Raw genomic sequence first — 14785 nt, 5'->3', positions numbered from 1 at the left:
AAGAAGCTTTCAATTCTTAAATAGCAGTTGCAAGTATATGTAACTCGAACGACTTGTTTAGGTTCTACTTGTATTTATGCTCTCTAAGTTTTAAAAATATTTCACTTTCTAATATCTTGGAATCGAGCGTACCTGATGAAGGTTATGTAGAAGACACGGAAATTGGATTCCTGACTTCTTTGTTCGTTTAATCATCTTATGATAAATCAGTTGGTTAAAATATTCGAATAATATACGTCTAAAGTTGCCATTACGATCTCAGATGTTCCTCTATGGTTTTATCGATGTTTTATTACAATTTTACCCATATCTATTGTTATTCAGTTATATCAGTTTGTTTAAATCAATAAGACGAAGTCTCTTTAGAAACCTATATATTATAATATCTGGGATAAATAAATATTAGAACCAGAAAACACACAGAACATCACTATTAATTTGACAATAACTCTCTGCAAAGTTTGAAAACATGCTTGAAGCTTTATTTGTACATTTCAATTTGTATCAAATTGATGATCGAATAAAGAAAAAAATAAGTTAAACATATCTAATATCCCTACAACCGAAACTTGTTGAGTCATCGACAATTTTTTTATATCTAGACATATGGGACTAATATAAAACAGCAATGTGTCTATGTCAACGTTAACCAGGAAGTCCTCTGTTTGATCGGATTATTGTTCTTTAGAAAACCAATATATAAATGCCTCGGACCAATAGACGTTCGTCCCAGATAATGCACAATACATTCTTATTAATATCAAAATTTTTCTCTAATTAGTATACAAAAAATGCTGAATGTCCTAAAGTATGGAGCCTGTAATAAAGTGATTGTTGTATGTTGCTATATATTATATTTATTTTTCGTTTATTGTTTTTTACATAAATCAGGCCGTTAGTTTTCTTGTATGAATTGTTTTACATTGTTATTTCGGGGCCTTTTAAAGTTTACTATGAGGTATGGGTTTTGTTCACTGTTGAATGCCGTGCGGTGACCTATTGCTGCTAACTTCTATGTCATTTAGTCTCTGGAGGAGAGTTGTCTCATTGGCAATCATTCCACAACTTATTTTTTTATTTTAAATCTTTTTTTTTTTGCAATTTAGTTTCTATCAAACTAGTGACTGAATGTTGAATAAAATAAGTTATACATTTTTACATATGAGCTGCGTTGGATAGAAATCGACCTTATGCAAATGAAAATAAATACATCTGTTAACTTTTTTCGGGTTGAAAAAATCTCTATGCAAAGTCTGTTACTTTTTGAAAATTGAGTAGATATAAAAACCCTACAAAACAGACCAAAATTCATCTTTTTTATCGTATATGAATGTTTCAAAATCATTCATATACTTGTTTTGTGTTGTGTACTTGCAAAAAGTCGATTTCTATCCGACGCAGCCCATATGCAATTATACATGAACCTCTAAAACTGCAGTAGTTGAGTCATCGACAATTTTTCATATCTACGACATGTGGGACTAATATTAAACAGCAATGTGTCTATGTCAACGTTAACCAGGAAGTTCTCTGTTAGATCGGATTATTGTTCTTTAGAAAACCAATATATAAATGCCAGGGACCAATAGATATTAGCACTAGATAATGCACCATAAAGCATTATTGATATGAAAATTATTCTCCAAATAGTCTGCAAAAAAAATGCTTGAGGCGGTTTTTTGTTTGCATTTATTTCGTATGAAATTGATGACTGAATGTTGAAAATTATTCTCTACATGAGGGTCTGGCTGGGGGGGTTTACAAAATAAAGAATAATGTGCCAATACAGTAGAAAAATGGACAATAAAAGAATGAATAGAGAAAAAAGACAAAAACAATAAAGAATAGCGACTAATGGGGTACTTAATTGGAGGGAAGAAAAGAGAATAATGGGCAAAAAATATAAAGGATTGAAAAAGACTACCTAAAAACTTAAGATTATCGAAAAGAAGGACCCCCAATCAGATCCTCTTTTATAGGTTGCAAAAATAACTAATGCAGACAACATCTCCTTATTTTTATTTTAAGTGCATTAAAGGGTTATATTTATATTCTGACGTCACGTGATTAATGTATAAATAGCGATATTTCACTCAGTGCAAGTACCTGAGAATGCATGTTGCACGCTAACTTCTGTTTATTTCTACATTAGACATAACGGCTCTGCACAAGACATGTTATTATTGGAAAAAAAAAAGATATAAATATATATTGTTGAAGTTTATTGGCAATTAGGTAATTGCTTTCTTTCCCGTATTTAGAAGTTCGATGTCCCACAGACGTGAAACATCATCACGAGTATGCGATTATACAACATCAATGATACAATATACATTGGCGAACTAGAAAATCAAATTTAGAGGTCATCTAACTAACCAATAGGGGCATTCATTTCGTTATTTTGTTTAATTTTTTAGCCAATTTTTTTCTATTCTTTTCTCTATTTTGACCTATGTTTCTCTTTTTTGTATCTGTATTCCCTTTATTCTGTTCTTTTTGTCAAGTATTCTCTATTCTGTAAACCCCATCCAGACTCTCATATATATAGTTATCATAGAGACAAAACTAATAATTTAGTATATATATATAAGTACCGCATTTCGTTACATAGATTAATCAGTTGCATTCAAATAAAAACAGTTGCAAATCCAAATGAACTACAAAGAGCATTGAAAATCCAATAGCAGAAATACGTTGTCAGCTAGAGTCAAATTTGCCTGAGGGGAAGAAAAACGTTCGTGTATCGAAAGATTTAACATTAATTTTTATTAATCAGTAAAATTCAGAAAAAGACAGACACAATGATATTTCATGTCAGAGCAGGGGACAAAGTTTCTCAGCTTCAAAACAAAATGCACTTAAATAGTACTGTCAATACCATTAAATGTCAACTTTAACCCAAGGGAGCTGCAGTCTTGGTTTAATTACTAATACATGTACATAATTTGATTTGAAAACGATGACATAACGTATTATCATAAATCATGTTAATACAGAACTACCGGAACTGTATGCCATTGTGATATATTCAAGATAGACAAGTTAGTTGAATTTATTTGTCCCCCGCTTAATGCGTTGCGGGGGACATGGAAATTCCGGGCGTCCGTCCGTCCGGTCTTGTTTGCGCTCTCACAGGTACAATTCATGCCAGATTTTTATAAAACTTATACTATAGGTTAATATCAGCAATATCTCGGACAAGTTCTATAATAGTGGCCGATTGACTTTTTAAAAAAGAGTTATGCCCCTTGGAAATAATAAATTTATGGAAAATGGCCTCGTTAGCGCTCTCACGGGTACAATTCTTGCCAAATTTTTACAAATCTTATACTATTTAAGGAATGACTGTAACATTTTTTCTGTCTATGAAGAAATAACATAAAAAATATGGTGCACACTGAATAATCCGCGTAGCGGGTTATTTAAAAGTGTGCACCACATTTTTTATGTTATTTCGAATAGACAGAAAAAATATTAAAGTCATTTCTTATAATTTAATTCTAAAAAGGAGTAAATCATGATAAAAACGTTGATGACGTCGCGGTCATATGACAAAATTATGTCCATGAGCTGATAGACAAAACACTGTCAGCCAATCAGAAGACGTGTTACATCCAAAATTAAATTATAGGTTAATATCAGCAATATCTCGGACAAGTTCTATAATAGTGGACGATCGACTTTTTTAAAAAGAGTTATGATCCTTGGGAATATTAAATTTATGGAAAATGGCCTCATTTATAAAACTTATACACATGTAAAATAGCTACGGATATTATGAAATACGTCCGTAAAACATCCGTATCACGGACGTTTTACGGAAAAATAGTACCACGTCCGTATCACGGCTGTAAAAGCACATGTTTTATTTTCATTAGAAAAACTTTGTAAAATATTTGCCTTATACATTTCTTTCACTTTAACATAAGAAGTTGATATATTCACGTGAAAAAATGGTTTAAAAAAAAATATCATGCTTTGATTTATAATAAAGGTTCAAGTTTTTGATATCCCGTCATGAATTAATGGTATACTGCCCTGCAAATATAGCATGAACCTGTCTTTTTCGTGTTACTGGTTTGCTGTCTTGTAGTAAAGGTGCCTGCATGATGTATCTATGAAGGCCAACAAAAGTAAATGGCATATTTACGCTCTCACAGGTACATATTTTTTTTTAATTTATACACAGGTTAATTAGCTACGGACGTTATGAAATACGTCCTTAAAACATCCGTGCAGGGCAGTAATCCCCTAATTCATGACGGGATATCAAAAACTTGATATCCGTAAATCGCATGATCTTCACAAGTGTTTTTCAGAGTATTTGTATACATCACATATTGTAAATATTGTACAATCAAGAAATACGTGTAAAGTGTGCTTAGACTCTGATACATATCACATTTATAAGTAAACTGAAAGGCATGTTTTACATACACATGTAACTTGTATATGTAAATATCTACATTACGCACGGAAGGATATACATCGTTGAGACAGCAACCCAATGAAAAAAAAACCAAACAGACAACATATAAAGGGCAATCTATGTTGTCTTTGACAATAGACAGGTGTCTTAACAATGTGCCAATCTCTTAAAACTCACAAGTCTATACAAGTTTCAATAGATTAAACAGAAACAATCGACAAATTTTTCGTTTGCTTTCCTATGCATTGTTGAGAAGTTGTTTTTAGAAGGATGTGCTGTCACGAATGTTAATTTTTATTGAGAAATACAATTTGATATTGGAATAACTCGTGATAGCTTTCAGCCAATCAAAAGTACGGGTTCTTATGAACCAAACATGTTATGTAATTATTAAAAGTTAAATTCGTGATTAGATGCTCTTTCGAAATTATAAATTACAGATTTATTATAGATCTTAATTTAAAGTTGGTTTTTGTTATTAAGTACCGAAGGTAGCCAATAAAAAAATACCTTTGTTGTGAACCATTACCATCCGAAAATTTGAAAAATAAAAGTACGCAACTTGCATAATGAGCAGGTTATCGATACTCTTTAGAAATACATGTCTCGAATATAACTCCAAACAACTAAAAGGTCAAAATCAAATACCAGATCGAAGTTCAACATTTAGAGAAGGGCAGTTAAACAAGAGTCGGAAGATACATGTACTATAAGTCGAAGAGAAACTGCGCGTCACAAAACCGTGACAAAAACAACAAAAACAAAATCGAAAAAAAAGACAAAACACAGTCTACAAAACACTACAAAGAAAACTAAGGACTGAGCAACAGGACCCCGGCAAAAGCAACACGACCCCGGCAAAAACTAAAGACTGAGCAACACGACCCCGTCAAAAACTAAAGACTGAGCAACACGACCCCGGCAAAAACTAAAGACTGAGCAACACGATCCCCGGCAAAAACTAAAGACTGAGCAACACGATCCCGGCAAAAACTAAAGACTGAGCAACACGATCCCCGGCAAAAACTAAAGACTGAGCAACACGATCCCCGGCAAAAACTAAAGACTGAGCAACACGATCCCCGGCAAAAACTAAAGACTGAGTAACACGATCCCGGCAAAAACTAAAGACTGAGTAACACGATCCCGGCAAAAACTAAAGACTGAGCAACACGATCCCCGGCAAAAACTAAAGACTGAGCAACACGACTCCGACAAAAACTAAAGACTGAGCAACACGATCCCCGGCAAAAACTAAAGACTGAGCAACACGATCCCCGGCAAAAACTAAAGACTGAGCAACACGATCCCCGGCAAAAACTAAAGACTGAGCAACACGATCCTGGCAAAAACTAAAGACTGAGCAACACGTCCCGGCAAAAACTAAAGACTGAGCAACACGATCCCGGCAAAAACTAAAGACTGAGCAACACGATCCCCGGCAAAAACTAAAGACTGAGCAACACGATCCCCGGCAAAAACTAAAGACTGAGCAACACGATCCCCGGCAAAAACTAAAGACTGAGCAACACGATCCCCGGCAAAAACTAAAGACTGAGTAACACGATCCCGGCAAAAACTAAAGACTGAGCAACACGATCCCCGGCAAAAACTAAAGACTGAGCAACACGATCCCCGGCAAAAACTAAAGACTGAGCAACACGATCCCCGGCAAAAACTAAAGACTGAGCAACACGATCCCCGGCAAAAACTAAAGACTGAGCAACACGATCCCCGGCAAAAACTAAAGACTGAGCAACACGATCCCGGCAAAAACTAAAGACTGAGCAACACGTCCCGGCAAAAACTAAAGACTGAGCAACATGATCCCGGCAAAAACTAAAGACTGAGCAACACGATCCCCGGCAAAAACTAAAGACTGAGCAACACGATCCCGGCAAAAACTAAAGACTGAGCAACACGATCCCGGCAAAAACTAAAGACTGAGCAACACGTCCCGGCAAAAACTAAAGACTGAGCAACACGATCCCCGGCAAAAACTAAAGACTGAGCAACACGATCCTGGCAAAAACTAAAGACTGAGCAACACGACCCCCGGCAAAAACCGTGGATGAACTTATGTGTTCTGGAAGGGTAGGCACATCCTTTTCCACATGTGGCATAAAAATAGTCGCGCCTATATTTATAGATTCCGCGTAAAGTCTTCAACAATGACAAAATTCACAACCTTAAACTAAAACAGTATGAACAAAAAAGAGCTGCTGATTGTAAACTAAATCTATATATAGCATCATTGTTCCTGGAATATTCTCTACGTAACAGATTTGAATCATAGAGTACAACCCGGAAGAAAATCACATAAATTAAAGTTACAAACTGATTATGAAATAACATGTCAGAGATTTTTATGCGGACAAGAAAGTCAGAATATTTTATCACTATCATCTCAGCACATTATACAATAAACAACACCCATGTATGTCTCTGCATTTACATTTATGTAATGATGATAAAATGTTTCTATATACGGAGTTGTAATTTATTGTTCCTTCGTGCTCAGGATCTGAGCATCGCCATAACGTTGTAGAAATTCAATACATTCATTAGCATGTTCAAATATATCTCTCATTGTGTTATTACTGATGGATGAAAAACATTGTTAGAGATTTTCTTTTGTCACAAAAAATGCATGAACACCTTTCATTTCTTTTGTTATCATCGCTTATGTCGCATCTCTTTTTGAATATTACAAATATGTTGAAACAGGGAACGAGAATTAACCACGAAATGTTGCATACACAATATTTTTTTTTCTTTTTTTTTACTTCAGATTTTAGAAAATGATGCAACTTTTTGCGGAGTTGGTGGAACTTGGGATGCTCCATTTCCATGGAAATCGTTCAAGAAAAGGGACTGGTTCCAGGCCGCTATCGTAGTCGCATCCTTGGGTGTACGTTACTTGGAAAAATTGATGCCGGGATACAGAAATTGTGATCAAAGTTTTATCAACGATTATATTGGTAATTACATACAAAAGTTGCTTCAAGCGTCTTTTCATTTAAGTGTATTTGTTTTGTTTTTTTTATTGAATGCATATTAAATCGACATTTATTTATTCCCCAATTGAATCACTTCTGTTCTCCTATAGTGACTATTACAGTGACGTATGAGTAACTATATATTCCAATTTTTGTCGTGTTTGATGAAACAAGAACTGATATTAAGAAGACATTAATGTCAGGACATGATGCAATTTATATATCTATTTCTTTCGAAACAAGGCATATTTAAAATTGAGAATGGAAATGGGGAATGTGTCAAAGAGACAACAACCCGACCATAGAACAGACAACAGCAGAAGGTCACTGTATATTAATCATTTAGATCGACTCGTACATATTTTATATCGTTTTAAAATTTGTTAGAAAAGTTAGAAGTTGACCATTTAATATTCTGGAAGGGGGTGGGGTGCGTTTGCAAGAAAAACAAATTTCTGAATATTAATTAATTTTTCCAGTTCTTTTAAAATAGGTCAGACTATTCTTATCAAAATTTTCTCCCTCCCCGCGAAAAATCAAATGGGCGTTCCCTTAATATTTTCCAAGATTACGCAGGGAAAGATAATAATTTGTCATGTTGGTAATATTACTGTAAAGCCATTAACAAATTGCACGATTACAAGTAACTTGCTCTTATGAGATATAGCTATGAACATCGTGTTGGTAAAGCATGTTAAAATTGACAGCATGTTAAACAAATTGCGATAAACTAAACATTTCTGTTTTAAGAATCTTCATCAATTTAGATTCTGAAAAGTTCCAAATTCTAAGAAAAATTGTTTGCTCTTAAAATATATTTCTTTTGTGTCTTTTACTTATCACCCTAGAAAAGATGTGGACCGAGTTCTCCCCTAGAACTTGTTCTGACAGTTCTACCTTATATCAGTTCTCGGGCCATTTTAAATGGTAAAACAGCTGCATGCTGGCAGTTTTGGACTGTTCTTCGCTGGAACTTGTTCGGAAATTTCTCGGATCAGTTAAAGGATAGAACAGCTTAGAACAGTACTATGACAGATAAATCAGACTGTTCTGAGTTGAAACTCAATAAGAACTGATTCTAACTATATAAGTATAAGAAGATGTCGTATGAGTGCCAATGAGACAACTCTCCGTCCAAGTCAAAATTTATAAAAGTAAACCATTATAGGTCAAAGTACGGTCTTCAATTCGGAGCCTAGGCTCACACCGAACAGCAAGCTATAAAGGGCCCCAAAATTACTAGTGTAAAACCATTCAAACGGGAAAACCAACGATCTAATCTATATGAAAAACGAGAAACGAGAAACACTTATGAACCACATCAACAAACGACAACTACTGAACATCAGATTCCTGACTTAGGATACATGCATGTAAATCAAACATCTAAGTCTGATTGTACTTAAAATTATTGTAATTTACGATACATTAGCGGACATTTTTGTGTCTGATTCTGTAATCACGACTTCATCAAAGAATATTATTTTTACTTAACATCATCGATTTCACGAATGAAATTAATCGCAATCACACGAACCTTCACCATTTTATTATATTTAATTATTTTTTATTCCAATCATGTGATGTAGTAGTGGCAAGATTTTTAAGTTTATAGAATTAAATATTGTATATCTCATATCAGACATTAAGGGCGTTTTCTTTCTTTTTTAAAGCTGATAAAATCTTGGATATTATTGAATGAAACTGTTATATCTTTATTTTGTAAATCGAATTCTTATCTTCGTCATTTGAACTTTCGTAGATAGTTGTCTCATTGGATTATACCACATGTCTTTATTTTCATTTTCCAATTTACAAAATAGGAAATATATTTAAACTTTTTAATTCAATATTTTGACCTCTAGATGTTTGTTTTTTTTTTTTTTTTTTTTATCTTGTGTCTTTGTTTGTAGTCTTTTTGACGAGGAACAACACGTATTAATGATTTCATTTATTCCTGTATACATGTATGTCCCCTAAAATAAATAAAGGCAGACACAAATGTTAGGTGTTACAATCATCAATCCGTGACTTTGTACTATTTTTTTCTTAAAAAGTTCATATCAATTTGTTAATTGTTGTTTACAAGGAGAAAAAAAGAAATTGTTTACAAAACGTTTTATTATTTGAAATTCTAAGGATTTTCTACCCCAGGAATAGATTACCTTAACTCTATTTGGCATAACCTTTTGGAATTTTGCGGTCAGCAGGGCTCTGCAACTTCGTACTTCATTTGGTCTTTTTAACTTTTTTGTAGACAAAACACGCTTCTGGCGTACAAAATTATGAGACTGACATCTTTGGTGAGGTTTTTTTTCTATAATTACAAGATGGAATAGCAATGCTCTTCAACTTCGTACGTTAACCTTTTTTATTCGAGCGTCATTGATGAGTATTTTGTAGACGAAACGCGCGTCTGGCGTACACTTTAATACTGGTATCCATTATGAGTTTAAAAGTGCATTATAATTTTCAGGTGCTTTTCGTTTCAATATTTGGCGGTTTGGTGATTGGTTGGACACTATTATAGATGACAATTTACCATGTCTACAAAATAGTCTGTTATACTGTCAGGCCTATGGTAGTCCACCTGAATTCTGGGGACCACTTCTAGAAAAAGCTTATGCCAAGTAAGTATAAATTTTAATAATATGGAGAAAAAAATCAGTTTTGCTGCATTTGACGTGCATGTATGAATTTAATTGATTAATGTCAAAAGCCAAGCTAGAAAAGGGTGCATTACAATTAGAAAAAATTGAACGAATAACAAGAATCATTTTACGTCATCTTTGCTTAAAGGAGTAGTCACAATTTCGAGTTATGTAAAATGATCAAAACATATTTACAAATATTTAAAGTATGCTACACATTTCCGAATGCTGCATAATTTTGGAACATATCTTATGCTAGCAACAATTTGCCTTCTAAAATTATACGGAAAAAATATGCAAATATATATGAAATTTGTTCGGAAATCTTTGAAAAAGATCGAAATATTTTTCAGCTTCCATCAACGTCTACTTTTATCTTGTGTTTGCCATATGTGTACTAATACATAAAAAGCAGCACCAAAACTTTGTAATAAATTAATGTTAGAGACGGTTCTTGTGGAGAAAAAAACATAACTGTCCACGTTTATAAATCTTTCTCTAAGTCTTACCCGATCTATCCTTTTGCTGACCTATTGATTATTTTTTTTAATTAATTTTTTTAATCAACGTGTGGTTCGTTTGATCTCAGTTCTTCATTGGTCAATATTCGAGTATGTCGTGAAATTTTATTGCTTTTCTCTGAAATTCCTATTGTGACGTCATGAAAAAAGGCGACCATGTCTGATTGCGTCACATAGAAAGAACGCATCTTTTTGCAGATCATTCGAAAAGAAGGATTAAGTTTGTCTGCATATCGTCTAGAAATCACCAGAGAAACAGATTCCAACACCAAATCTCGTGCAATATGATATGTATTTATTCTCGACAGTTAAATTTTAATTATTTAAAACGCTCGGTGAGCCTCGCGTTTTAAATTTGAAATTTAACTGTCTCGAGTGGATAAATATCGTATCACACTCGATGCAGTAATATAATCAATATCTATTAAAAAGAAACGCTTAACAATACATATCTAATTATCAAGCATATTTTAAGGTTGCGTTATAAGGTCTTTTCATAACAAACCATCATCAGAAACACCCACAACAGATGCAGCCTCCCCTTAATTCGCTTCCTGAATAAAACATAAGAACATATACGACCATACGGTTAGTCATATAAATGATACTCAAAAACTGACCAATTTTCGTGCAAAAATTCAATTTTTTTTCTTCAAATTGATGAATTTTAATGGTATAATGGCTAGTTCCAAAACACTGAATGCAAGTAAATAATAACCCTCAGTTGTACGTTTATTATTTTTCGCTTTGGAAACAAAGCCTTGTTTTAGTTCCAATAGAACATTGGCGCACTTGATTGACGTCACAACCAAACAATTAAGACACAGGAGATCACGTGATTGACGTCACAATTAAACAATTAATACATCGGAGATCACGTGATTGACGTCACAATTAAACAATTTAAAATACACCAGAGATCACGTGATTGATGTCCAATTAAACAATTTATTTATCAAAATACACCAGAGATCACGTGATTGACGTCACAATTAAACAATTTATTTATTAAAATACACCGGAGATCAAAATGGACATTTGTGTTGGTGTTTCTGAATAGGAAATTAAATTAAATCATTATAAAAGAAACTTATCATATATCTATTTATTAATTATGAACGGTTGGTTTCTATCACGTATTGGCTTCATCTATTCAAAATGGCGGCCTTTCGAACGTGTCTTATAGGTACGCTTCGAAGTACAAAAGTTATAAATTTCCATATTAGAATAGAAGCAGTTCTGTGTTCATTTTAACATTAGTAGGCATTACTTCGATTGCGGACCTGTTTCTGTATTGTTATGGATTACAATTTATGACTAAAATCAGCAAAGACCCATGGAAACAACATCTAGCTGATACATAAATTTAATAAAACTTTCAGATATTTGGATGATATATTGGCTCTCATTAATGACGACTTCAGTATGTACACTAAAGAGATTTATCCTGCTGAACTGACTTTGAATAAAGCTAATACAAACAATGAACATTGCCCTTTCTTGGATCCTGATATCTATATCTTTAACGGGAAGCTTAATACCAAAATTTATGATAAAAGAGATGATTTTTCATTTCCTGTTGTTAATTATCCATTTTAGATGGTGACGTTCCCTTGTCACCATCTTATGGTGTTTATATATCTCAACTTGTTCGATTCGCTCGTGTATGTAACAACGTATTTGATTTTAACGAAAGAAATCTCTGTATTACTGAAAAATTATTACACCAGGGTTTTCAACATCACAAACTAGTCAAAACATTTACTAAATGTTATCATCGGTACAAAGACATTATTCGTAATTATAAATGAACATGTAGACATCTTATACGTTCAGGTATTTCATATCCATCTTTTATGGTAATATTCTATACAAAGCAAAAAAATATCGACATTCACCTAAAAAGCTAACCAAACCTTAATACAGACTTATTCGGAAGGGATATAGTTACGATACTGTTGTCAGGTCATTAAAGATGGCATATTTTGGTATTAATATTGATTCACTCATAGGGTCTTTGCATCGGAAATAAACACATTTGTTCTAAAACCAATTGTTGGCATGATACGGTTTATATTCTTCTCATATATTTTATGATGGTATGATTTTAAACCCCTAACGGGAGGGATTGTGCTTGATTTTCAACTTGACATAATCTTTCAAACAGTTTAATTGAGGTCTGGAGCTGGCATGTCAGTAACTGCTAGTAGTCCTGTGTTAATTTGTGTATCATTGTTATTTTGCTTAGTTTCTTTTTTTACCTATTCTGACATCGGACTCGGACTTCTTTTAAACTGAGTTTACTGTGCGTATTGTTGTGTGTTTGTTTATTCTACGTTGGCTAGAGGTATAGTGGCGGGTTGAGATCTCACAAAACATGTTTAACCCCGCCGCATTTTTGCGCCTGTCCCAAGTCAGAGTTGTCTTTTTGACACTGTTGCTACATCTTTTTTTATTATTATTGTATTTATATTGTGTCATAGATCAAACTTATTCGTTCAGTGTATGTTTACTTGTTTTTGTTTATATGTCTTTTTGATCAAGTTAAGCGATTTCAATTGATATTTTATAGTGTCTTTTTATTTTGTAATGTTACACTACTATCTCAGGTTAGGATGAAGGTTGGCGCTTGTTACAACGTTTAAACCCGTTGCATTTGCATGCACCTGTCCTAAGTCAGGGGCCTGTTGTTCAGTGGTTGTCGTTTGTTGGTGTGGTTCATAAATGTTTCTCGTTTCTCGTTTTTTATATAGATTAGACCGTAGGGTTTCATGTTTGAATTGTTTTGCACTTATCATTTTGGGGCCCTTTATAGCTTGCTGTTCGGTGTGAGCCAAAGCTCCGTGTTGAAGGCTGTACTTTGACCTATAATTGTTTACTTTTTATACATTGTGACTTGGATGGATAGTTGTCTCATTGGTACTCATACCACATCTTCTTATCTATATCAAAACATTAAGAAACCCTTTGGTGAAAGAGAAACATGTAAACACCACTTCTGAATGGAGTGAAGGAATGTAGTTAGTACTAAGTAGATAATTTTTTAAATTACTGCTAAAGAATGTTGGCTGCTACGTAAAACTGATTTTACTGAATACAATGTATGTGCTTTAAGTGATTTACTTTTTAGATATTATATTTAGAATTTCAATAATGGTTTGTGGACGTACAGTCATCAATTATTTATATATATGACTAGACATTCGGAAATGTAGCATGTCCCTTGACATTCATTTGATATAATTGTATGTGTTCATATATAAAAATAGCTCCATATTACAGAATACCATTGAAGATTATTTCTTTAGAATAACAGTCAATATAACCAAGTGTGTAATCTTGATGAGTCGTGGTCATGGTATAACTGTTGAAGCATGAATTAAAATTGTCTTTAATGATTGCCAAATGTAAGTTCCACCGAGACACTAAAGAATGTAGCCGATGTTTAAAAATTGGACCTTCTGTAGCGAAAATGCCATGCTCTTTGTATTTTCTGGAACCATGCAGCAACTCTTTGAGAGGTCCAAAGGTGGTCTTTTGCATTGCAAAATTTCCCCCATATCAAAAAGAGAGGCGGAGAGATACCAAAGGGATATTCAAACTCATTAGTCAAAGACAAACAAACAACGCCATTATAAAACCGATAAATGACCAAAAGACAAACAAACAACGCCATTATAAAAACGATAAACGACCAAAAGACAAACAACAGCCTACAAAACATAACATAAAAAACTAAAGACTGAGCAACACTGAATCAAACAGTTGTCCAGGGCGCTCGGTCAAAAAACCCTATCTACTCAGTACTCCAAGTACCAAATTTGTCCTCGAAACGCCAATTCCAGTATTTTGATTGATTGATTTCTGAGTTTGAGTACGATAATCGTTCTCGAAGTATTTATGACCACAAGGCCTGGGCCTTAAGTTATAAAACTTTACTCGGTACACCGAGTACCAAATGTGTGCACGAAACATCAATGATTGCAGTTATATGATTGGCTGACTTCTGAGTCTGAGTACGATAATCGTTCTCGAATTTTTTATGACCACAAGGCCTGGGCGTACGGTCATAAAACTTTACTCGGTACACCGAGTACCAAATGTGTGCTCGAAACATCAATGATTGCAGTTATATGATTGGCTGATTTCTGAGTCTAAGTACGATAATCGTTCTCAAAGTTTTAA

General features: G+C 33.7%; 1 protein-coding gene across 1 annotated transcript in view; it reads left to right on the top strand.

The window, feature by feature from the left end:
• Positions 1-14785, top strand: part of LOC127732239 (uncharacterized) — a 59756-nt gene that overhangs the window by 30463 nt on the left and 14508 nt on the right. Inside the window, exons 2-3 of the mRNA XM_052241320.1 lie at positions 7221-7410; positions 9905-10058. Coding sequence (XP_052097280.1) covers positions 7221-7410; positions 9905-10058 — 344 coding nt within the window. The remainder of the gene's footprint in view (positions 1-7220; positions 7411-9904; positions 10059-14785) is intronic.

Source organism: Mytilus californianus, unplaced genomic scaffold, assembly GCF_021869535.1.
Source record: "Mytilus californianus isolate M0D057914Y unplaced genomic scaffold, xbMytCali1.0.p SCAF_22, whole genome shotgun sequence".
Classification (NCBI taxonomy): Eukaryota; Metazoa; Mollusca; class Bivalvia; order Mytilida; family Mytilidae; genus Mytilus; species Mytilus californianus.
Note: the sequence above shows the minus strand (reverse complement) of the source record. Positions and strands in the feature narration are given on the sequence as shown.